Here is a 26,835-nt window from a genome sequence, read left to right as displayed (position 1 = left end):
AATGTAGTTTGGAGACCTTTCGAAGACTAAGTATCTGAATGAAAACTCATTAGATATTTAACTTGAGTTAATTAGAAGTTATAACATGAAAGGTTATCTCCAAAGTGATGTAGCATATGCGTTTCTTTTTCTTTTTCAGCTGGAATCAACAGGCCTAGGCCTTAGTAGTAGTAGACTAAGAACAACTCTTAACAGAATACAAGAAAGCCTTATTGATATGGTGAGTAATCATTTGGAATTAATTCTCTGGGGTTATATAAAATAAAAATTAACCATCCAATCAACTACATTTAAATGTGTGTCTCTATGTATATTGAGTGCCTGAGTCCTCAGTATTACACTACATGCTTGTAGGAAGTGAATAGAGGTTTCTTGTAGTCTGATTGGAGAGAGAAAACTGGTCCCCATGAAAGAGTATGATATTAGTCATACATCCAGTACAAGTCCAAAGGGAAGAAAGGTTTATGTGGAAACTTGATTTCAGAGAATGGCTAAAGGAAGAAGTGAGAGTGGTGCTAGTCTTTGAAGAACAGGGAGGGTTTAGTGGGAAAAAGAAGAAAGACTAGCATTCCAATTAAGGTTCAGAAGCTGAGAAAGGGTCTTGAGGTGGGAGCAAGCCTGGCCCAAAGTTTGGCCATCTTTCTGACCGGGATACTTGTATATACTGAAGAGTTGTGTTGCAAAGAGTGTTTAGGGCCACTTTATAAATAGTCTTGAAATTCAAGGAAGAGGCTTGGATGTAGTTGGCTGTGCTGTAGGGGGTCTCGATTCTTGACTGTTGGGTCACATGATGTAATGGATATTTTAAGAAAATAGATAAGGCAGCAGTACAGGGCTAAGCCTTTGTAGTGTTTAAGGTAACATAGGCATTTAAAATAACAAATTTTTTTTCTTGTGATGGGTCACTGTAGCCAGAGATTTTTGTTGTTCAGCACATTTCTCTGTATCTACATTAATCCCAGGATCATCTGATTTTTCTTTCTTTTTTCATCTACCCAAACAAGCAGTCATTTTCCTCTTTTCTCATAAGCTCTATGTTACGTACATACTTCTCCTATTGAAGTTTTTAGTAATCATTTCACTCTTTTAAAAAATACTCATTGAAATAATTATTATTTGTTGGGCATGGTTGTAGTGGTAGATATTCATCACTGCACAGTAGAGGTACTTCCTGCCTGGCAACTTCTATTTTATTGAGGCAGAGAGACAGATAAACAAATACATAATATAGTATTAGATACTGGGAAGTGCTAAGAAAAACATGAAAGAGAGTGATAAGAATGGTGATCTTTGAGCAAAGATGTGAATAAAATGAGAGAGGCAGGTGCTCATATATTGGATGAGCACTGTTTACACAGAGGAAATCACCTATATCCATCTCATCCATCTCCCTTATAATTTGGAGATCTTGCTCAGCACAGACCTATGTGTATTTTCATAGCACTTAGCAAACTGCATTTCTTCAGTAAATGTTCATAGAATGAATGAATAAATTCCAATCCACAAGTTTCTTGTCTCCTGGCGTAATCTGGATTGGTTTCTTGGCTTTGTTATCCATTTAATCTTGATCTTCATTTTCAGGGTCCGGGTTCCTTATTTGACCCAGCCATGTATTTATTTCTGTGTTTTGGTTTTGTAGAATCCATTGGCTTCCAACCCCATTAGAAGTTATGTGTACCTCAGTTTTGCTTCTCCTGGTTTGATACTTAGTATAACCTTGACCATCAGATCTTATTTTCCAGATCTTAGTCCACAGGTGAAGTTTTTCTTGTTTCTGGTTGAAAGCCTTGAAATAGATGGACTGAATAGTTATAACCAGAAAGTCCAGAGTGGGGTGCAGTTAACTCTAGAACTCATTGCTCTTAACCCAGTCTGGGCTTCATGACAGTTGTAGCGATTGATTCCTTAATATAATAATATTAAATAATAATATAGTTTTTGAAAAAACTTGATAGATTAAAATTTACCACTAAAGTCATTCGCTCTGACGTCTCTGTCCTCTCTACTAGTTACTAGCTTATGATTGTCAAACTGCAGTTTCAATTTTGACCCTTAAAGCATGGATTTGATGCTTCAGATTTTTCCTCATGGTGTGTAATGAAGTATTATCGAGTAAACAATGGGACCAAACTAGCTATTCTTTGAGACAAGCTGCCACCCATCTATTGATAACAGTGTATCTGTAGCATGTCTGACGAGTTCTGTGTTCATTGGGTAAATTTTTTCCAGACGTGGTAGTCACCTTTAGAAATGTATTTTCAAAAACCAGCTACATGCCCCCTTCCCAGTAAATCGATAGATGTGCCTGCTTTTTTCTTTGGCACCTTGGTCTTAAGGGATACCTTTTCNTGCCCGTTTCTCCACATCCTCGCCAGCAAGGGATACCTTTTCTTTAAGTCCTTATCCTTACCATGTCTTAAATCAGACGGCATCTTGGCTCAGAAGACCATGCGAGCAGTCATTCCTTCTTCAGTTTGTAAGGAGTGCTGACCCTTTCTGGCAGGGCCTCTCCAGAATCCTTACTCCTCCTACAGTAATACAGAAGTTTTTCTCCAATTTTCTGTTGGTTTCCAGTGTTTTGCATGTTAAATTATTATTCATATTGGTAAGAATTGGCTTATTATTTTAGAAAATATATTTGTCATTTGCTAGACCTTGATCTCAGGTTTTGTAAGCTGGTATATTACTTTTTCTTCACTTCATTAATTTGCATCTACATTGGCAGAGAATATTAATTGGTTTCTTGCTATTCAATACATTCTTTGGCTATTAAAATAATTTATAGCCTTATCAATCTGGAACCACTAGATGGAAGTTGTATTTTTTTCCCCTGTATTTCCCCTTATGTGTTAGTTAAAATTTTAATGAGCACACTTCTGGTAATTTTATTTTCTCCATATATATCTTATAAGTTTTGCTTCTCTTTAAACTGTAGAAGGCAACATGGAATCATTATGGTTTTAAAAATGCCACCTGAAATCATTTATTGTATAAATTCAATATAAATAATAAAACTTGACACATCAAATAGAAGTTCAAGAAAAGGAGTCTACAAGGGGAAGAGAAGAAAAAGAAGCTGGTGTAGATCACAGTGGTACCAGAACTGTGAATTTTTAGTTATCTACCTGCTGATGTTAAATTGTTTGCTTTAAGATATTTGGCTATAAAATCGTTGTGCTTTGATAACTACACTTTGATAAGAAAAATGTATTTTAAATCGGTTCAGAAAAGTCCATAAAAATGACTTCTCTTTGTGGTAGTAAATTATTAGTGGCAGAAAAGGTTAAACATTTTGACTTTCACCATGAAACTAAAGATTTTGATTAAGGCTTTATTCCTCAAAGCCTTCAAAAGGTTTTATATCTTTTCTGTACTGTAGTGGTGTAATCTGAAACACTGATCCAGTTTCGGAGCTTTTCCACTGACGGGTGCAGTAAGCACACAGCATTTATTTAGATCAGCCTGACGTTTTTGTGATTCTCTTGCTCTCTTCACACATATTTTCTTAAATGTAAACACAGAACATTAGCCTTTAAGCAGATAATTACCATAATTTTTATGCCCAAGATACCAGTGTTGACTAGAAACAAAGAATGACATCCTAATGCAAACCCTTTGAGGTGGGGGCAACAATACCATTGATCTCTGCAGGAATGTTTTTGTGAAAGAGCTCTGTGAGTACACAGGGAGTTCAGCACATTTGGATCGGAGGTAGGTAAGGAGCTAGTAGGTGAGTGCTTGTAGCCTTTCCTGTCATACCCAGAGATGAACTGCATTTCTCTCAGGCTACAGATATACCATCTCCTTGCCTTCTAGCACCACCTCCCTTTTCTATTCTAAATTAACTAGTTAATATCTACATTCAAAGAAACCTTTATTTTTTAAATATATTATATATATATATGATGATGATAACTAATCATAAAAGAATGAAACTCAGAAGTAACTCTGCTGTTACAAATGCGTGGTGTTTATGGTTTTCCTGGAGCTCTTTTGAGTTTGAGATTATGCAATATTGGCAGAAAGTTCATGTCTGTTTTTTGTCAGTTTACTTATAAAATATTTTAAAAGAGGGTGTGTTTGATGCTTAGAATATACTTGTGGAGTATAATACTCCCAAGTTTCTACTCATACAAACATAGAAGGAAGCTTACCTGTGCTCCTTTAACCTGTACAGCTTTTATACATTCCGAGTAGCTGTCAGCTTCTGATCGAACCTCTTTCCATAGGGAACTCATCACCCTTCTTGCCATAGACCTCTGTTTGATAGAAAGTGCTTTGTTGTGATGCAGCCAAATCTACCTCTCCGGAACGATTTTCTGTTACCTACTTCTATCCCGCTGGGGCCGCTCTGTCTAGCTTAGCCATCTTGCCCAAGTGAGTGATCTCTTCGCCCAATTTCTTCATTAGTTTTTCTAGTTTCAGATTTCACTTCTCCTCACCATCTGTTGGCTTGTTCTGAGGTGGATATTCACAACTCTGAACTAAGAAGAAAATCAGAATATTATAGGAGGTATTGGACGTAAATGGAAGGCAACGAGCTATGTGAGGAGGGAATAAGACTCAAGGGATCCATGATAGTTGGATAGCTAGCTTTATTATTAAGTCCGTCCACAAGCACATAATGAGTGCTGAGATACTTTGTAGAAGACCAGTGGATGGGCTTTCTGGTAGAAGAGGCACAGAAGAAATAAATGAATATCTAGTTTAATGTCAGATTGTGTCAGGAATTACAAAGAACTAGGAAAGGGTAGAAAGAGAAGTAAAAGGGTATGAGTTTGTTTAGGTAATCACACAAGGCCTTTCTGGGAAGGTAACATTCAAGTAGATCTGTAAAGGAAGAAATAGAAGAGTGAGCCACATGAATGAGGATTCATTTATTTAAGAAACACTTATTTAGTGCCTGTTTATTGAACACTTTATATATGATGCCAGCCCCTGTCTGGGAGTTGAGGATACAGTTTGGTGGGGAGATAGCAACCACATAAAACTCCCTACTCGTGTGCAAATTCTTTTCTGAAAGAGAGGGAATATTATGGGAAGAAGTGTTTCAGGTGGAGGAAACAAGGCATGCAAAGACCATATTTGACCTATTCCAGGAACAGCACAGAGGTGAGTATAACTAGAATGAAGCAAGTAAGAGGGTTGGTGATATATGAAACCAAAGAGGTAGCCAGAGCCTAAATCATGTACAGCTTTTGGATTTTACTCCAAGTAACATGGGAAGCTGGTAAAGAGCTTTAAGCAGAAGAACTGAAATTAGGTAAAAGAATTATTTTGGCTACAGTGTATAAGCGTTAGGGAGAGAGATGAGGTGGCTTGTACCAAGGTGTTAATGGAAGAAGTAGTGAAACAGGATCAGATCCTGGACCTGTTTTGAAGGTAGACCCGTCCAGATCTGTTGATGGGTTAGAAGTGGGATATGACTCTGATAGGAGTCAATAATGACACCTAACCTCTGGAGAATGAAAGTGCCATTACTGTGGGGTGGATAAGACTTTTAGGAGGGACACATTTGAGTTCAGTTTTCAGCTATGTTAAATGTACTACAGGTAAGAGATCAGGGCTAGCATATACATTTTGAGCTCTTGGCATCTGACTGATATGTAAACTGAGAGATGAAATGCATCTAGGGAGTAGAGTGTGAGTGAGAGAAGTCTGAGGACTGAACTCTAGGACACTCCACTATTTGAAGGTCAGGGAGAGGAAGGACAAACTAGCAAAGCAATCTGAAAAATGGCTGGTGACATAGAAGAAAAACTAGAAGGGTATGGTGCTCTGGAAAGCAAGTGAAGAACTTTTTTCAAGATTAGTTATGTAGGATGCTACAGTAGGTTAAATAAAATGGATATTCAGAGTTATATTGGACTTGGCCATAGGATGCCATTGGAGACCTTGATAACTGTTTCTTTGGAATAGGGCAGACAAAAGCCTGATTGGAACGGGCTTGAAAGAGAATAAGAGGAAGGGAAGTAAAGACTGTCTTATCTCCATCTCTATCAATTAAACTATTAGAGGACCTGCTAATGCCAGGAGGTTTTCAGATACAAAGATGATGAAATTGGTCCCAGCCCTCCAAGAACTCACAGTGAGATGGAAGGGTCAGGAAACAACAATTGACTAAGTGCACCTTATGGGACATGCAGACATTAAGTGTACGTGTGTAGATAATGTTAACATAAAAAAGATACTAATTCTTGGGAGATTGAGAACATTATAGAAAGGAGGTGAATATGACCTCACACTTAAGAAATGAAGAGAGAGCTAGGGAGGTAAGAAGAGAGCTGGTAAGACAAGAGTTTGAGGAGGAAAGGTATAGCAAGTCCAGTGCGGCTAGACCTTAGGGGCAAGATTACCTAGAAATGAGGCTGGCAGGCTAGCTGGTATCACTGTAAGGAGTAATATCATGGTGACAGTTCAGGCTTTTTTTCTATAAGGAGTGGATAGTCCATCGAGACTCTTAAACTGGGGAGTGGTGTGATCACATCTCCCTTTTAGAAATCACTTGAGTATTCTAAAAATACCAACCAGTGAACTGTATGCAAAGTGGAATGGAAATAGGAAAAGCCAGAGGCAGAAGTCTGTATCTGGGGACTGTTAGTCGAGGCAAGAATGCTCTGGAGCCTTGGTCCTGATGAAGCAGGGCGAGAGGAAGAAACAGGCATGAGAGGTGTGTGCTTAGGCATGATGGAGAGGAGGAGAAGGGGGAGGCACGAATGATTCTAAGGTTTCTCACTTGGATAGTCTGGTAGATGGTGATTTGAATGACCATAGACATTAAATAACACAGGCAGCCAGTTGGTACCAAACAGTATGTTATTGTGTGTGTGTCCGCATGTGTGTGCACAGGCACAAGCAGGAATGGATGATTATTTTCCTTTTTAGTAGAAGGACTTACTTTCCTATTTAGTAGAAATAATGGAGTGGTGACATTGATTAACTTGCATAGGTTCCTAATCCTGATTCTCCCTTAGAGAAAGAACAGTTGTTCCCAAAATAACTTTTAAATGCTAATTGAGTAATTAGAGATTGAAAAGAAACAGTATCTTTAGTAGAAGATAGGATATAAAAAAGAACTAAAGAAGAATAAAACCATTTTCTAACTTGGAAGGTTTTATAATGTTTTAGTTCCATTTTGCTGAATTTGTAAGCTTGTTATGCTCCCACTGTGCATTTGATATCTCTCATTCATAAGGCAAGTGTTGGAGATTTGTGACTATGTAATTGATTTATGAAGTAACCTAGATTTCCATTTTGTACACTTTTAGATTTGTTTGTATCCAAATTCTGTGCAATAATTTTCTTTGAGGATCTTTTTTTTTAATAGTTTATTGTCAAGTTGGTTTCCATGTAACACCCAGTGTTCATCCCCACAAGTGCCCTCCTCCATGCCCATCACCTCCTTTCCCCTCCCTCCCATACCCATCAGTCTCTTTGAGGATCTTTTAAAGCTCAATATACTCTGCACTCCGGGCATCCTTTCTTTTCCTCCCATTAACTGTCTATCTTCCTTCTCATCAGCAGTGTGACTACAGACTTCTATAATACAGTTAGCTCAGTTTCAGTTTGTAAGGGCATTCTAGTCCTGTCTTCTTGAGATTATACCTAAGTTAACCTTAATTAAAGTTTGGATGTGAAATGTTTAATTGCACCATGATTTTGGAATGTTCCAGCTTGATGATCCTCAGGAGACAGTCTCCCTTTCCTCATTTACAGGTTCTTGGAGGGCATCTCACTGTTGTCTCTATGAAATATCTGCCAGTTCATAAAGATTGCTTGGACTGGCCGACTTCAGGTCGTGCACAGATGATAGCGCGTAGAGTTGGATCATATTCACTTAGTATAAAAAGGAAATTTCCAGTAGTTAGAAAATACAAAGGAAGGAAAAGGAAGAACTAAATGTAATTAATATGTATGCCTATGAGTATTTTAATTATGGGTCCAGTTTTGTAAGATCACATGGTTTATTGCTATTAGATTTGATTTCAGGCTGTGTATGTGCTTGTGTTGTATTTTCAGGAAGTTTCAGTGGATCCTACTGCTACACTCACAGCGGTAGAAGAGAGAAAGGAGAAGGTACCAAGCCCACACCTCAGTCACCTAGTGGTATTGACATCTGGGGATACATTATATGGGTTGGCGGAAAGAGTGGTTGCCACAGAATCCTTGTAAGTTGTTAAAAACAGTTGCTTTACCATTAAGTACTTAAGAAAAGTTTAAGAGTAAGCATTGTATAATTAGATTTCTAGCCAATTTCTAGCCGTATACATCTCTCTCTTCTGAGTGTCATGTATTTCTGAGACGTATATCCTAAAATAGATTACCAATATATCCTAAAATAGATTTTTAAAACTGCATGGTTGGTTTTCAGTTCTATAAATGAAAGAAGGGAAATCTTTTAGGTTTCAGTCTTTAGTAACATGATCCTTGCTTTAAAGTAAAACTTTAAAAAACATATTATAGTGTATTTTATATTTTCCTATCAAATTGTGATTCTAGAGAAACTGTAGTTACATTGTTAGTTTAGTGGTAAATGTAGTCATCCCTTGACATCAGCGAGAATACTTCCTGACCCCGATTTTGAATACAGTTAAAGCGTATGACTTCCATAAAATGTAGTCCAGTATAACTTGAGTTTTTGGGTACATAACAAAAAGAGAAAAGTTGGGTAGTTGCTGGCAGTCCTCCAGGCAAATGACTCCCACTCCTGCACACACAGCCTCCTGACCGGAAGTTCACATGTAAGTCAGCCAAGTTATGGTTTGTCACATAAGGTTACTTCTGAGAAGTGCCAGATGTTAAATCTGTGAATTCAGCGATCTGTTTTGTATAATTAAATAGGATCTTTATAAGAACTCCTTTCAAAAAATACTGTTGTATCTTTTCTTCAGTCTTTTATGTGAACTTTGCTCCTGTCTCACATGAAAAGCAGCATAGCTCTTCGCCTTAAGGTTTCCAGAGTAGTTTTTTGAAGCCCCTCTTTTTGCACCTCTGCTCACATTCAGTGATGAGCTCAGCGTTAAGTTCTGCATAGGTTGTAAATGAGCTAATACAAAGTAGTTCACTAAAGTGGAAAGGAATTTTAATGGTTAAACTTTTGCTTACAGATCTTAAGGGTTACAAAAGTAGTGACAGGCTCTAGATCATGCACTCCACTTAAATGGTGGGCTATTTGTTCCCTTTAGGGTATTCTTGGCTGAACAGTTCGAGTTCCTTCAGCCCCATCTGGATGCTGTGATGCCTGCAGTCAAAAAGCCCTTTCTTCAGCAGTTTTATTCTCAGGTCAGAGATGGTCTTGGATGTCATTTCAACTGTGAGCGAGATAAGATTGTCACACATTATTTCAGATTTCTTAGCTACTGGCCAGTGTCTGTATTCCAGGAGAGTGATTAGAATATATTTATTCACTTGTGAATTCCTGTGTTAAATACTTACTGAGCACCTCATATAACTTTTAGTCTGATGAGAAAGAGAGAGCTCATCAAAACTGTATTTACAATAAAGTATGATAAGTGGAAGGAAACAGCAGCAGGCTCTTTAACCTTGGCTGGGGGAGGAAGGGAGGTGTGGGTGGGAAAAGGTTGTCTAGAAAGGGTGTCTGGAGGATGTGACGTTTAAACCAGATGAGCTGGGTACATCGGGAGTATATTCCAAACCAGAGGAATGGCTAACATGAAGATCAGCCAGTGAGAGCATGGTACATGTAAGCAGCTGAAGAAAACTCAAATTGTCAGAGCAGGGAAGAAGGCTTGGGATGAGAAAGGTGGCTGGAGTAATAAGCAGGAGCCACATGGAGCGCAGTGCTCTCAGACAGGAGGTGGACTTTATTTCAGGGGTACTGGGAAGGTCCCGGAGGATTTGAAACAGGTAAGTGGTGTGCTCAGTGTGTGTGTTAGAAAGAATAGTTGGCGACAGTAGATGGCAAGCCTACAGGCCAGGAGACTGGCTTGCAGGCTGTTACAGAAATATAGTTGAGAGATGATGAAATCTTAAGATGGGGCAGTTGGAGTAGAAATGGAGAGAAGTGGAAAATTTGAGAAATATTTGCTAGTCTCCATGAAAATCTCTGATTCTTTATAGTTGTAGTATCAGTGGCATCAAACTGATTGTATGTAAGACCTCTGCCTACAGTGTTTTCATAGTTGAAATCTCCAGATATGCAGTGTTTTATTTTTAGATGTGACAGATACTGGAAATAGGCACAAAATATTTTTCGTAAATCTGAAACTTTTAGAAAATATCTGTCATTTTTCACTTCTGTGAAATTTATTTCAGACAGTCTCAACTGCCAGTGAACTACGCAAGCCAATTTATTGGATTGTAGCTGGTAAAGCTATTGATTATGAACAGATGCTGCTCCTAATGGCTAATGTGAAGTGGGACGTGAAAGAAATTATGTCACAGCACAACATATATGTAGATGCCCTGCTGAAGGCAAGTACTCTGGGAGCATCTTTGTCAAAGTGGAGTCTATGAGGAGAACTATTCCGCTCATTGCCGTTGCCCCAAGGTAGTGAGGTTATAGTTTTATCACGTTTCCAGCATCACGATATTAAAGCCTCTGAACTGGAATAGATTTGCTTTTCGAATTTTGTGTTCTGTCAGACCCAAGAATACTATGTAGATTTTTTGGTTTTGCTTGCTAATTTCCCATCTTGAATGAGAGTTTGATCGGCATGTCTTGGTTGACTTTCATATTGTGTAATCTCAGTAACCATGACTAAGGTGACAAGAAGATATTTCTATTTAATTAGAAGATATTTCTGTACTGTACAGATTAATCAGCAAGAGATCCGGCTCTTNTTGCAATGCGTCATGCAAACACCTTTGCATTTAAAACTTACATTTAAAAGTTTTCTGGAAAGAATTGTACACTTTTTGTCATTTACGCATCAAGAGATACTTGTAGATCACCTGACTAGTGCCACACAATGATCTAGGTGCTGACAATATAGTTGGGAATTAAGGAACTTAAATGCCCTCAAGGAATTTACGTGCCCCGTATAGAGACAACAATAAAGACATAAATGAAGATAAGACATGTCAGATGATGAATAGTCCTGTGGAAAAGTAAATAAGCAGCAGAAGTGGGATACAGACTAGCAGGGTGTCGGTTGGGGGCGGGAGTGGTAATACTGTTTATTTACTTGTGGTCAAAGGAGGATCCTGACAAAGGGAGAATTGTGGAGAGGCCCAAAGGAAGCAAGAGATGAGGCCTCCGGTTTTCTGAGGCGAGGAAAGGGCATCCGAGAAAATGAAAACCACTTTCAGAAAAGATCTGTTTTTCATATTTGTCAGTGAAAAGAAAATTGGCCTTCTTAAGCTCCTCACTTTTATCTCATTTATATAAGCATTCTTCCCTGCTTAGTCCAGGGCAACACATAGTAGCTGGGGACACTTGCTAACCAATAAGCAAAGCCAGAGATCATAACAGGGATGGCGGCGGAGCTCATCATCTAGTGTGCCAACTCCCAGCAATGCCTGGTGCCCTTCTAGAGCTCTGTGATGAAGACTCCAACTCAGGAAGTAAGGGCGGGACACAGTTAGCAATGTCTAGGGGCGAATGTCAAGTCTGAGGGGTGAGTGACAACAAGGGTGCTCTTTAATTGCCACCCTGGGAGAACTTTGCTTTCTACGGCATCCAGGAGGTTTCTATTGGGAATTTTAATTTGGAGTGTGATAGATAAATGTAATTTATAAATAATCAGACTCCCCATTTTTTTAAAACAATTTTGTTTTTGAAAGATTGCTTTTATTTTTTATGGGATGCTAACCGTGGTACTCACAGGGATGTAAGAAGAAAGAGACTTCTTTCTTTTAGTTAAAAAAATTTTTTTTAATGTTTTATTTATTTCTGAGAGAGAGACAGTGTGAGCAGGGGAGGGTCAGAGAGAGAGGGAGACACAGAATCTGAAACAGGCTCTAGGCTCTGAGCTAGCTGTCAGCACAGAGCCTGACGTGGGGCTTAAGCCCACGAACCGTGAGATCATGAGCTGTGCCGAAGTCGGTCACTTAACTGACTGAGCCACCCAGGTGCCCCAAGAAGAAAGGGACTTCTATATTTAGTGGATATGTATACCAGAAGGAGCCTACTTGCTTTAGTTATTCTTAATTATAAGAAACATTAGTATTTTAAGAAAGAACCAGTGTTATTTTGATTATTAACCTGAACCCAGTTTTTAGCAGCTTAAAACCTTCTTTTCTACAGAAACTTTTATATAACTCTTATCCTTTCTATTACTCTGCCAAATCCAAACCTTTAGGTAAAAAACACCCTGTATTTGTTGCCCTCCCCCCATCATAAGTAAAATGAAATGGCTTTATTATTCATTTGATAACAAGCATTCTTGAACATTGGATTTAGCAGTGAGTAGAGTGACATTTCATACAGTTAGCATATAACTTTATCTTTAAAATATTAGTGGGGTGCCTGGGTGGCTCAGTAGGTTAAGCGTCTGACTTCAGCTCGGGTCATGATCTCACAGTTCATGAGTTCGAGCCCCGCGTTGGACTCTGTGCTGAGAGCTCAGAGCCTGGAGTCTGCTTCAGATTCTGTGTCTCCCTCTGCTCACAGAGGGCTCTGGCCCTCCCCTGCTCACACTTTCTCTCCCTCTTAAAAATAAAAACATTAAAAAATTACATTAAAAAGTTAAAAAATAAAATATTAATGAAAAAGTACTGAATCATGACTCCGGAAAGCTAACGCAGAGTTTAGTGAAGCATGAATGCAGTAACAAATGGTAGTGTCTGGTAGATTCATAAGACCAAAAGGATGAAGATCTGTTGTTTGTTTAACTTCGATTTTCAAAAGTAAGCTTAGTGGATTGAAAATTTACTTTTTCATAAATAATTTAAAACAGTTGTCAAAAATAAATCATCAAAAATTGTGATTAGCAAAAGGATAGCAAGTAATCATGTAGTAGCTTGACTGGTAATTAGATTCCTTTTCCTCCCATGTGTTATTAGAATATTTGAAGACATGTCATTCTTGACTTACTAAGCAATGTGTGGCTGCTGTTTTGAGGAAACGGAAGGAAAAATGTCATTTTAAGCTTTGTTATATATATTTGAAATACTGTCAAGGAAGGATCAATATCATTTACTTTTGTAAATGAACATATTTAGATGATTAATCGTCCAAAGAAACTAGAAATATATTTAATGAACAATAAACCATTTGCTTTTATGTAATTGTTAGAATTTGTCTAAATGAGTCACATGTATTTTTATTTTTAGTGCAGTGGTATCATAAAAGTTACTAATAAGTAATGAAAATATTTAGTTTTTCTGTAGGAAACCAGAATTGTTTTACTTTATTTTTTCCTTTGTACTAAAAATTTGCAGCTATCACATAACTTTCAAATCATTCAGGATATAATTTATTTACATTTAAAAAATGTTTAAGAAAAAGAGTAATTTATCTGATTGCTCTCTAAGGAGTATGGCCTCAAATTACAAGTGATTCACAGTTCACTCTGAGTTGAAAGCTTTTAAAACATTTTTTAAAACTGGGTTTTCTGGGGTGCCTCAGTGGTTCATTCAGTTAAGCATTCAACTTTGTCTCTGGTCATGATCTCACGGTTCGTGGATTCAAGCCCTGTGTTGGACTCTGTGCTGACAGCCCGGAGCCTAGAGGCTGCTTTGGATTTTGTGTGTCTCTGTCCTTCCCCATTCACACATTCTCTCTCTCTCAAAAATAAATGAATAAACATTTTAAAAAATTAAACTGGGTTTCTTGAAGATAACTTTAATGACTTTTTAGGTTATTAAAGTCTTTTAGCCCATACCAACAGTCATAGAAAAATTTGAGATAAAGAAGCATTTGAACATTGGTAGTATTGTTTAATCTGTTAATGACACTTATTTCCTTGAGAGAAATATAGTGTACCCTGTATCACAACACAGTTTATACAGTTTGATATACTTAAAAAAAAAAACTTCATACTAAGTCCAAGTTATCTTTTGCATTCTCCCTTTTTGTTTTGCTTAGTTTGACTCTGAGTCTTTCTGTATCTTCTTTGCCAGTGAGATGGAAAAGCAATGTGGAATTATAATTATATTCACATATGGCCATGATTTTTGTCTTCTTAGGAATTTGAGCAGTTTAACAGGAGGTTAAATGAGGTTTCTAAGAGAGTTCGGATACCTCTGCCTGTGTCTAATATACTTTGGGAACACTGTATACGGTTGGCCAATAGAACTATTGTGGAAGGGTAAGTTTTGATGAAAGCATTATCTGAGTCTTCAATGATAAATCGTAATCTATAGATAATATTGTGTATTATCACTACTGGAGAGAATAGGTAGAGGAAATCATAAATAATAGTAAATATATTCCTACAATAATTCAGGTTTGACTTTAGAACATAATTGAAGAAAATTGAAGAAACTTTAAACCCCACTATGGCTCTTCTGTCTGTGCTTTCTTTTCTCTGTGGTGACCTAGAACCAGCTAGTAGAGGAGCAAGGAAAGTAGCATCTAATTGTTATCTGAAAGTTAAACTCATAATAGTCATTATTCCTTAATAATGTAATTATTATGATTATGCATAACATTTATTGAGCACTGTGTGTCATTTACTGGATCAAGCACTTCACAGGATAATATCACCAAATCCTAACTAACATAAACTCTTTGATAGAACCATCATTCTCTGTTTTATCAAGGAGAAAATCTAGCTTCAGAAAATTGAGGCTTACAGAGGTTAAATAACTTATCCAGGGTCACACAGTTTTCAAATACCAAGAAGGTTTATGAATCTCTAATTTTCTGATGACAAAATTAGTCCTCATAATCACTGTCAGTTAATAATATTATTGTATCATTGTAAACTGTGTACATCTTTCATATTTTGAATTTAAAGATCTATCTGTACTTATTTTCCCACTTACTCAGAGATCATGCTTGCACATAGAACACAGACTCTGGAAAGCAGTCTGCTATCTCGAAGACCATTCATGCAGTCTGTAGTTGTGTATCAAGTGAATTTCCACATTATCATTTATCTGATTTCGGTTCTTCTTTGTTATAAAGAAGAAAGTCTTAGTGGGAAGGTGACAGTGATAAGCTGACAAGTTTTGGCACTCTGTATTGAAAAATCAACAGTGCCATATGTCACAGAATGGCCCTGTGTCAACAGTCATGACTGAAAAGTATTTTTAATAAATTTATTTAATAAAGTAGAAAAGTAAAGGTTTTATTTCTGTATGAAGCATTTTTTATTATTAAAAAAAAAACAAAAACAAAAACCCTGGTCACTTCGCTTCAAATAATATGTGCTTTAGTTTCCTTGCAGATTTCCTTAGGGGAAGTACTACATTTTTTGGATTGGATATTATTGAAGGAATGAGACACTGACTTATGAGTAATAAAATGTTGTACTCTAAGGGTTAATACATTTATTCTTATTACTACTCCACCTTAGAACACAGTTTTTCAGTAGTGTCGGGTGTCAGAATAAGTCTATGAAGTGTTTTATTATGAAAACTATGTATATGCTCTCTTTTCTCAGATGCTTACAGGTTTCTCTGGTTTGCTGACTGTTCATAGGAGAATTATTACATTTGTTTCCTTTGCACCCAGTAGTTACAATATTGAACAGTTTTATGAAACTAAGATTACTTTGGAGTATTCATAGCTTAGTTCTTATAAATAATTCTTGGCAGCCAAATTGACTGGGATACCAGTTTAACTTTCTTACAGATGATTATCTTAATGAACTGTGGGGAACTGTAGTCTCTAGAGCTGCAAAGAACTTTAGAAGTTATTTGATATTTTTGCTTTGGAAATGAGGAAACTGAGGCCCCATAGGTAAAATGACTGCTGAGTGACAGGGTCCGAACACAACCCAGTCCTTCTGACACAAGGCTCATGTGTTGTTTTTCTTACAGCCTTCTCATTTCTAGAGAATCTGTCTAGATATGGGTTAAAGAAAAGTTGAAGTACCTACAGGCTTCTTTTTCCATCCTCTGTTTTTTTTATTGTTGTGTATCTTAGATATGCCAACGTCAAGAAGTGTAGTAATGAGGGTCGTGCCTTGATGCAATTGGATTTTCAACAGTTTTTAATGAAACTTGAAAAACTAACAGATATTAGACCCATTCCTGATAAAGAATTTGTGGAAACCTATATTAAAGCCTACTATCTAACCGAGAATGACATGGAACGCTGGATCAAAGAGCACAGGGTGAGAGCTGGAAAACAGTTAATTAAGTTTTTATTCCTTTTCCTTTGTGCTGTTCTTGTCTGGTATATTATATAATTCAAGAGTGAAATATAAAGAAACAGCCAGTTCTTTACCATATTCACACTGTGTCTATGCAATGCCCTTTGCGTAATCAGATCCTTTTGAGATCTTTCAGAACTGTAACAGTAATTATCTGGAAAGGTAGGCAGAGTCTGAACTTTAGCTATGTTTATTCTTCAACTGTATTGTTGGAAAAGGCTGAAGTTGGTTAACATCAAGACAAATTGAAGACAGCAACACTAAAATGATTCACGAGCTAAAGTCTATTATATAACTTAAGCCTTATAGCCCTCAACAATGAACTGGTATCATGCTGACCACACTGACATGTATTAATGATGATTAATTTAAATATTTATGTTAATATTTAAAAGACTAAATTTAACTTTATTCTACATTAAACTTTGCCTTGAGTATAGATGTGATCATTTTTCTTTTGTGTGGGATATATAGATAAATTGAGAAAAATACTATCAAGCGTTATATGGGATGCTGAATTTTGGGCACAGTTCAACTCACCATATATCACTACCACATGCTCAATATGGGGAGCTTTTCTTTGGGATTGTTCAGTCATTTGTATAGGTAGGCAGTATGTGAAGACAGATTTAATGAAAACATGGAAAGCATTAAAATTATCACCAATTGTATTCCTTCAGTAACTCTAGTAGTCACGTTTACTTATGCTATAACATGGGTAAAAGCAAAGCAAGTTTTTATTTCTTTTGACAGGGTAAAGAAGTAAGGAATTATTTATATTCTATCAGCCTCATCCTGCCTGGTTTCAATACTCTAGAAAAATGAAATGAATATCAGCCTGAGTTTTGTGCAAATGTGCCCATTGTAGGTCAGTTTCAGATCATTAGGAGCAAAGTAGAAATGTATATATTATTTTCAGTGATTTTGAACAATACACCAGAATTGTGGAAAATGTCACCCCTTTTAGTCCCACCAACATCTGACATTTGAAAACCAGAATGCTAAACCAGGTGCAGATGAACTGCTGAATGTTGTTGGAATTCATTTAGTAAAGGAAGCTGCAAACACTTTGACGTTGCTACTGAGGAAGGGGTTTAGGGAAAGAATACAAGTAACTGAAGAGAGAAAGCATAGCTCTTAGATATCCATGATTTGATACAAGAATAGTACCCATTTTTTAGGTTCCTCTTTTAATATAGTGAACCAAAATTATTAGGCTAGTATTTTGTGAGAACTTTAACTGATATATGTAATTCACTGTAATTTTCTCAGGACCTGACTGTCCTGCCTTCTAGGGCACTCCCCACAAGGTCTAGCCCAGTGCTGATGGCAGTAGATACTTTTTAAGTGTTGACTGATAGAGAGAATTTACCACATGCTAATAGGAGCTCTCAGAGGAGATACACAAACTGAATAGTTTGCTGAACTTTTATTTTTTTAATTAATTGATTAATTTTTAAAATTTTTGGTAGTAGTATTTTTTTAATGTTCATTTTTGAGAGAGAGCAGAGGAGGGGCAGAGAGAGGCAGGGACAGAGGATCTAAAGGGGGCTCCGTGCTGACAGCAGAGAGCCCCACATGGGGCTTGAACTCATGAACCGTGAGATCATGACCTGAGCCGAATTTGGATGCTTAACTGACTGAGCCACCCAGCTGCCCCTGCTGACTTTTTAAAATGAGCTGTTTCTCATGTTTTTAAATTATACTCTCTTTAGTGGCTACCTCCAGTGAAAACAAATGACTTTCTTTTTTTTTTTTAAGTTTTTATTTATTTTGAGGCAGAAGGAGAGCAGAGGAGGTGCAGAGAGAGAGAGAGAGAGAGAGAGAGAGAGAATCCCAAGCAGGCTCTGTGCTGTCACCTTGGAGCCTGACACAGGGCTCGATCTCAAAACTGTGAGATCATGACCTGAGCCAAAGTCAACAGTTGGACATTTAACCAACTGAGCCACCCAGGCACCCCAGACAGATGACATTTCTTTTATTTTCTTTTAATGTTTATTTCTGAGAGAGTGAAATAACTTGAGCATAAGTGGGAGGGACAGAGAGAGAGAGAGAATCTCAAGCAGGCTCTGTGCTGTCAGCGCAGAGCTCAACTTGGGGCTCGAACTCATGAACTGTGAGATCATCACCTGAGCTGAGATCAAGTCAGACACTTAACCGACTAAGCCACCAGGCATCCTGACAGATGACTTTTCTTAATAGATTTAGTATAGAACTCTCTTTCCTTATCTGAACTCTTGCTATTCATCCTCCAGAACCAGATCAATATGCAAATCTTTCTGATGAGTCCCTATTCATTCTCATCCTAGCAACTCATCTGAAATTCAGGAACCAAATAGATTTGTACAGCATAAAATACTTGTAGTCTTAATTTTACTTATTAGCTACAATGACAATATGAAGGATTAAAATCTTTTTGATCCTTATTACTGTACTCATTTATCATATCTCAGAAAAGTTGTTCTGTGGTTAGAGATTTTTTTCTTCCCCCTTAAAATGTTTGTAAAATATAGAGTTCCAGAAAATACTTACTTAGTAGCATTTTAAAAATTTGGGAGGTCGGTGTATTTTAATAGCTTAATAAAGCCTAATCTTTCTTAAGGTAGTCTTAAAAGTAGAACAAGATAGTCTTAAAAGTAACAAAAAACATAGGCACATCAGATTACTTTACCATATTAAAAAGATTCCAGTGCTTTCTGTTTCAAATGTATGCTGCAGTATCCTTATTGTTATTATAGCTCAGTAAATAATTTGTCTTTCATGTCTTAAACTATAATTTCCACTGTTTTTCACTGATTTGTAGTGCTCAGTCACTATCCACTGAAACCTGAGTGTCTGTTCTTTCCTTGCATTGATCAAATACATGTCTTTGAGCATACTAACATTTTTTTTTTCCCCGAGCAGGAATATTCAACGAAACAGCTGACCAATCTTGTAAATGTTTGCCTGGGATCCCATATCAATAAGAAAGCAAGACAAAAGCTTCTAGCTGCTATAGATGATATAGACAGACCCAAAAGATAATGAACACATTCTTTTTTCTCAATGGCGTTGATCTTCTCTCAACATAGATGACATGAAAGCCAATTTTTCATGCATTCCTGACAATTGTCTGCTAAGAAATCTCTGTGCATGTTCTTTCCAACAGGAAAGTGGAAAACACTGAAGTCTGTGTGGTATTCTCAAATGACTTTTATATGCTCTGGTCCTTCTCTTCAACTTCGAGTGTCCTCTGTTGTATTTTTTTCCTGAAATGATATCATTGCCTTGTCATAAGTATTGTTATGTGACTGCAGTTACACATTTTACTGAAGAATGTACTGTAGGTGTACAATTAGAAGGAACAGTGACAGTACATCCATGGGCACTTTTTGGATAATGAATTTATGTGTTTGTTGTTGGTTTTGGGTTTTTTGTTTTTTTTTTGCCCTCTCTCCTTGGTTCTTAAAAGCATAAATGAGAGGTTTTATGTACAGTATCTCCTAATTATGAGCACTGCATGAGAATTGAAAAGTACATGTAAGCAAAATAGTTGAAAAATCATTATGCTCTCTGTGTTTTTGAATGTGAGTTTATCTCGGGGTTAATTTGGTTAACAGTGATCATAAATGATGAAATTGAATAAATGTTATACTCTAACACTATCAGCCTATGTGAGACTAAATTTTGATATTTGCAGGTAGAGTTTATGAAACCATAATGGAGTTTTTCAGTGTGTTCTAATTTTAATCATCTTATATCCCGAAACCAATGGTGAAAAGTAACTTATTGAGGGTACTTTTACAGTGCCTGAGTAGCACACAGAATGGTGATTGTGGGATTTTTTTTTTTTTTTAACGTGGGACATTTTTCCACATAAGTGTTGCTCTCTTTGAATTCAGCTTTTGTCTTAGTATGGCAAAACCTGGCTTAGCTGAGTTAGGGAAAGGACTGTTAGTCAAGTATTAGCTTATGGTCATATATTCATCTTTCTTACATGTCTGCTTTGTATCACAGATGTAAAATAATGTGAGCTAGCTAGTGATAAACTTTGGAACTCAGTTAATTAATAACTGTGTATTTTGCTTTTGAAGCCAGAGACCTTCTGTCAACATATATGACATACAAATCAGTTTCCCATGCACTCCTGCCAACTGTCCAATTAGGAATTTCTTTCATGATCTTTGTGACTGGGGAATAGAAGGCTCTAAAGTTTGTGAGGTGTTGGTCCGGGATTACTGGGCGTGACCTATAACATCAACGGCTCATAGAATCCTGAGGCATCATCTCATGAGAAACGACTTTGTGTCCTGTGAGTCTTCTGGGAACGGAGATGCTGAAGTGGAGGGCACAGGGTGGTGTGTGAGCAGGCGTGGAGGTGAATAAGGAGGTGATTGCCACTCGGTGTCTGCCAGTCCCTGCAGATTTTCACAACCAGCACAGTAGAATACAAAATGCTTTTAAGAATACATCTCTGGGTGTTAGTATGTGCTTCTGTATGATGAGGTTTTTGTTTTCAGCCTCTCACTTTGCAGTTCATTTACTGTCAATATTAACAGTAAAACTTTCTTCTTGCAAAAAGGCATGAGCTTGGTGCTATTACGGTCTACTTGTGGCATTAGACTGTGTACTTGGAAGGCAGATTCTGCCAGGAGCCATTATCCATACGGAGGGAGCCACTGGAAGAAAACAAATATGAAATAAGCTTGGTCCTTGTGTTTAAATGACATGTTCAGTTTGGGCACATAAAGAGCTAATCAGTGTCATTTATTTCTCAGTTGATTAGGATCTACTTATTTCTTCTTTTTCACATGGGGTTTCTAGTAGGCTTTCTTTAATTTCTACTTTAGTTTGCCCTAGGTAGCAGGAGCAGCAATTAAGAGTGTTTTTCAGGGTGATAAAATTGATAAAAAAGAATTACTTGTTAGAGAGTTAACCATGCAATCAGACAGACCTTTTAACTTACCTATACTGTGCTTTGATAACATTTTTGAAACTTTTTTTGTGCATTTTAAGGTTGCTTAATAAGTGCTCATTAACGTCAAAACAGTAACCAGATAGTTGAGCTGTGAAATGACCTGATAACAAGAGAGTTGCCAGACATTTCTCAAATATATTATGCAGTGATAATGAGTTATAATATAACCATAAAACATTTTGTGAAACTAGCTTTAAGATAAATAGAATTGAAAAGCTTGAGAATATAAATGGAACTAATTGTGTTCCAAAAGTTTTACTGTAACAAAAAAAAATCTTTTTGTGTGTAAGTTTTCCTTAACGTTGATATTTGATGTGAAAGTGTCTTATGAAATTCAAGATTTTAAGTTGATATGGGAGCATGAGAAAATTGCATCCCCTAGAAAAGAATGGTTATTTCTATAAATACATTGTCTTGCATTTAAAAATGCTAGAGAGATGCATAGCAATTCAAATGAATGAGTTTGCTTCAGTTTTTAAAATCTACAGAGATCTTATAAGTTCATTTTGACTAGTAAGCTCATTTGCTCAACTTACAAAATAAAATAGAATTTTGCTTGAAGCCAGGACCATATGGTATTTTATCATATCTTTAAGCAGAATTTCCTTTGAAAATTTCTATTTAGCTGACTGCTAAAGCGAAACTTTAAGTTAGATTGAATAGTTTTTTTCTTTACCTACTCACTGAAATCTAGTCATAAAAAAAGGCTTGTAATTCAATTCACTTTGAAAACATAGTTATCTTTTGTAATGAAACATTGGACCTGAACATGAAATACAAATTGTACTTAGAGCAAAATGAACAAGTCCAAGGGAAAATATTTATGTTTTTAGTATAATAATTCATTTACTTTTAATACATACATAGTGGTTAACACAAATGATATTTAACTCTTCAGAATGAATAATGACAAGAAAATTATTAATATTCTGGTGTGATCTTTGTTAATATTAAGACTAGCACAGCTTTTTGCAGGCTTGTTTTTTTAGTAATATGGAAAATATTTGCTCAATCCATATCATCCACAGGTTTTTAAAGGACATCAAAAAGTGTAAGCTATACAACATTCCTGAGGACATGAGAATTCTTGTTGAAACTCAATGGATAAAAATAGTTCATTAACTCTGATACACTTTTCTTGATTGGTGTACCCTTTTGTGAATCTTGCTAAGTATACCTGCGTCATTTTTTCAGTTTGAAAACAAACCAATAGTTAGGTTCTCTTTTTGCTAGGAATATTGGAGAAAGGTGCAGGATTGGGGTCGCCTGGAATTTTGGTACTTTATCGCTATGATTTATTTATAAGATTTTTTTGTTTTGCTTTTTGGTTTTGATGAAGAGCCATATTTGTACTTTTCTTTAGTGATCACTTCTTGATCTCAAGACTGAAATTTCCAGATTTTCTCTTTGAGGATTTTTTCACACTGAGCCAAGCCTTTCAATCCAGAAAAAACGGTGTTTTTGTTTTAATCTACAACCCCCATTTTATTCTGTTTCTTCACCATCCCTTGTTTCTTGATTCTGCCTATCAGTAACCAAAAGGATTTATGTTTTAAAGAAAAGACATTTCCATATTGTGAGCCTTTGGGTCCAGTTACCACAAAGAGTATAGCAATCTTTGCCTTAGACAGAAGGGATGTTTTAGTCAAGGTTCCCATTTCAACAGAAGTCACTTCTAGAGCCTACACTAGAGTGCATTTATACCCTTAAGTACCTATTGGAAGACAGTTTTTGCTGACCACCTGCTGTCTACCATATTTTACTTCTGTTGTCCCTACTTCCTATCTCAGTTCCACCTTTAAGAACTCAACTAAGATACTTTACTTTCCATTAAACCTCTCCTTTGTCAGAGTAGGTGTTCTGGGGAAGAAGTGGTAGGGAATGGTGGTGGTCACGGTGGTAATAGAATTTTAACAAGGAAGATTGCAGAAGATATCTTTTGGAAGGAAGTGAGGAGGCCGGCTATGCTGTTATTTAAGGTGGTAGGTTGCAGGCTGAGAGAGCAAAAAATGCAAAGTGAAGGCTCAGGATGAAGGCTTCTGCCCCAGAAAGTGTAAGGAGACCAGCACGACAGGCCCAGTAAGTGGAGGAGATTAGGAATGGAAAGGGGTGGCAGGATGAGTCACACAGAAGGAAGACCTGTGAACCTTTGGATTTTACTTTCAGATGGGAAGCATTTGGAAGATTGTGAACAGAGCAGACACCTCACATCTGACTTGGGTTTTCGCAAAATCCCTCTGCCTGTGTATTTGAGAAAAGGCCATAGGGGAGCAAGGACTGAAGCAAGGTGGCAGAGTAAGAAGCTAATACAGGAAACCAAGAGCAAAATAATGGAGGCTCCGTCTGCAGGATATGGTGAGGAAGGAGCAGATTCTGGATGTGTTTCAAAGGTAGAGACGTTAGGATTTGTTGATTGGTTGATGTGATGTTGAGAAAAGAGGAATTAAAGATGATTCTAAAACTTTTGCTGGAGAAAGTAGAAGTCTTTGACAGAACTGGGTTGTTAAGATGATCAAGGGAACACTTGGACAGCTGAGTGTGAGATATAATGTTGGAAGTGTAGAAGAGCCAGCTGTGCATGTGAGTCTGGGGAAGTCAGAGCTGTAGATATAAACGTGGGAGTCATCAGCATATAGAATTAACCCAAAGCTTTCTTTAGGAGGTAGAAAAATCGTACTGGGCCCATGAATATTAATAAGCATTGGTCATAGACATTTTATCCCTTTAGAGTTGCTATCTGCCTTGCAGTTGAGCTCAGGACAGTTTCCACATCACACAGGATAGATTAAGGAACTGGCTTTCCTGGGGAAACTCACAAGCCTGGGACAGCAAAAATAAATAAATAAATAAATAAATAATAAATAAATAAAAAAAAAGAGCGAGTGAGAGAAGACCTTGTCCACCCCCCCGGCCGCCTCCCCCCCGATACCTGGCAGGCACTGTCACCATGAGAGGTGAGACAGGGCTGGGAGAATGCAGAGACTGTGTGTGTATTTGGGGGTGGCGGTGGGGGTGTTAAAAACGAATGTGAGAGCAACTGACCACCTAGTGACCTGGGGCCTATGGGCAGTGTAGTTCCTCTGGATGGGAAGCAGAAGCCATCTCCTTAGAGAAAATGAGTTCTGGGGCAGCCCTTTCCCTAGCTGGCTCATCATTCAAGCATCCAGAGCGAGCTCCAGGGTCCTGGAGGCACTGGCTGGGCTCTAGTGAATTGGACAAATAGCTCTTCTCTCAGGAGTTTAAATCGAGTGGATAAACAGATATAAGACAAACACATTTCATTCTAGGGAGTACTCCAAAGGAGAATTCAGAAGTGGGAGTCAGGAGAAACTGCACTGAGGAAGACATGTTCAAGTGTAGACTGAAGAACTGGTGTGAGGTAAGGAGTCTGAGGGAAGAGTGCTTGAGGATCAGGAAAGGCAGTGTGGTTGGCACACACAAGGGACAGGGAGAGGGGCACAGAAAAGACTGAGGAGATGTAGCAAACTGAGGTATCCTGTGCGGCCAAGCAGGAGACACAAATGAATTAAGCAGCAGATCTTATTCAATAATGAATGACAGTTTGAGATGTGGACAATGTGGGCCCCACTGTACCTACAGGCACTTGAATTCGAATTTTAACCTCTGCATCCAAGGGAATGAATAACCTCCATCCATCAGCTTGGGGGAGAAGGGAGTCTGTATAGAGGAGGGAATTTCCCAGAACATCTATCTATCTGTGTGTTCTGGTATATACATTTGACAGCACTTAGCACAGAATATTACTTAGCTCAGAACTATATGATGGATGGAGTGGTCAAATGGAATGCAAATAAATACTCAGGTCCTTTGGACTAGAATTCCTCCCTAAACTGACCTCCAGTGCTGCTTGGTTTCTTTGGGGCCAGATCGTCACAAGTATATTTCTTTACACTTCAGAGTTCCTTGTACTGGATCAGATGTGTAATTGCTATTTGTTTATTGACTTCTCAGTGTTGTAGAAAGAAGATTAATTGCTCACTGATTGTTGAAGAGAGATGCACACTGGCATTGGAAGCAAAAACATTAGCTGTTTAAAAAGAAGCAATAACTTACTTCACTTCCTTAAGTTTTTAATGGCTACAGACTGAGATAAAGCTTGGCAGGCTACCTAAGACCAGTGGTTCTCAAAGTATGGCCCCAGATCATCACCCTCTGCATCTGGGAACTCGTTAAACAAGCAGATTCTCAGGCTCCACTAGAGACCTATAGAATCAGAAACTCTGTGGATGGGACTGTACAATAGGTGTTTTAACAACTCTGACACATACGGAACTTTGAGAACCATTGACTTCAAAGATACGCTGAGACACAGTGATCCAGAGAAGCTGTTCACCTGGAACTTTCTTTCCCTTCACAGGGCTATAAGATAGCTATTCCAGACAGACAGCTGACAAGGCCTTTTGTTTGTTTGTTTTTTGTTTTTAGGCAGTATTTATTTTTTGCCCACTATTTAGTATAACAATTGCTACTTTTCCATGAAATAAATCTTATAGTGCTGCCTTCCCCATTAGAACCTGTGTGACTACTGTTTGAACAGGCCAACAAACATGTGTATCTCCTTCACACTGACTTGAGTGGAAAGAGATTTCCCAGGAGATTATTAATAGGTGCAAGAGTCATGTGCAGTGAGACCATGGAACTGGAGGAATAATGTATCATTTTACAGAGATTTGGTCTTTGGTTCTCTCAGCAACTAATCGAATCAGATGGAGAGACAAGCCAGTTGACTCTTGGGTAAGGGAAGCCTAGCATGAGCTGGAGTGTTGGTGGCTGGGGTTCTGTTGAGTTCATACTCTTGCACTTTCTCTAGTCTCTAGTTACCCTTCGGTACCATAATTTTAAAGAGTATTTCTGTATCTCTAAGATGGGAACAATAACAATACCAGCTTCATAGGGCTATTGTTTTGTGCAGATGGTGAGTGGGACCCAGGAGGCTGAGGCACTTTTCCCAAAGTCACACTGCAAGGGATGGAACCAGACGTGAGTCCAGTGTTGTTCCTGTGTCATCCACATATTGGCCACTGATGGACCTCATCACATTTCTTCAGAATGCTACGCTGCCTGAACTGCATCCTGTATCAGTTCCTTGGCTGTCCATCCACCTCCTTCCTGAAGAGTTAGTTGGCACGCTATAGAATGTGTGCCGGTCCTCAGTCCTTACACATTTTTAGTGATTCCAGATTTAATAGCAGAGCCTCTTGTGGGTGAGTGATGTGTCTCGATTTGGGGAAGTGAGAATCAGTGTTTGTGCCATTATGACAGGCAAATGCTGAGGAGTCATTTCCTTCATGCATCCTCTTGGTAAACCACCCAAGAGACCCTCTTCTGACTTAAGAAATTCAGGTGTGATTCACGTGACGGTGGTGGTGTTTCTGTTGCCATATCAGGTCTAAGGAAATTCCAGGTGTTCAGCTCTGTCCCAGATGTGGGAAAGATTTTCTCCATTTAGGGGACTTCTATCTGGGGTTGTCAAGTAGTATGTGGCCCACAGAATATAAATGTCCACATTTGAGCAGCTCAGCACTGAGTCCCTTTTCTGCTCTCTTGCCCACATGCCCTCCCCTCTTTTCTGCTTAGCTGTCTCCATACTTTTCTTCCCCAACCTCTTTCTCTAGTCCCAATCTTACCATG

General features: G+C 37.8%; 1 protein-coding gene across 2 annotated transcripts in view; it reads left to right on the top strand.

Moving 5' to 3' along the window:
• The window catches only part of VPS50 (VPS50 subunit of EARP/GARPII complex), a 129,762-nt gene extending 109,889 nt beyond the window's left edge, over positions 1–19,873 (top strand). For both annotated transcript variants that reach the window (XM_077776242.1, XM_077776241.1), the window contains exons 22-28: positions 140–220; positions 8,020–8,168; positions 9,186–9,282; positions 10,276–10,434; positions 14,092–14,213; positions 15,998–16,187; positions 19,131–19,873. In XM_077776242.1, the coding sequence (XP_077632368.1) occupies positions 140–220; positions 8,020–8,168; positions 9,186–9,282; positions 10,276–10,434; positions 14,092–14,213; positions 15,998–16,187; positions 19,131–19,250 (918 nt within the window). In that variant the 3' untranslated portion in view covers positions 19,251–19,873. The remainder of the gene's footprint in view (positions 1–139; positions 221–8,019; positions 8,169–9,185; positions 9,283–10,275; positions 10,435–14,091; positions 14,214–15,997; positions 16,188–19,130) is intronic.
• The last annotated feature ends 6,962 nt before the right edge of the window (positions 19,874–26,835 follow it).

Source organism: Crocuta crocuta, unplaced genomic scaffold (genome assembly GCF_008692635.1).
Source record: "Crocuta crocuta isolate KB4526 unplaced genomic scaffold, BGI_CrCroc_1.0 scaffold37, whole genome shotgun sequence".
Lineage (NCBI taxonomy): Eukaryota > Metazoa > Chordata > Mammalia > Carnivora > Hyaenidae > Crocuta > Crocuta crocuta.
Note: the sequence above shows the minus strand (reverse complement) of the source record. Positions and strands in the feature narration are given on the sequence as shown.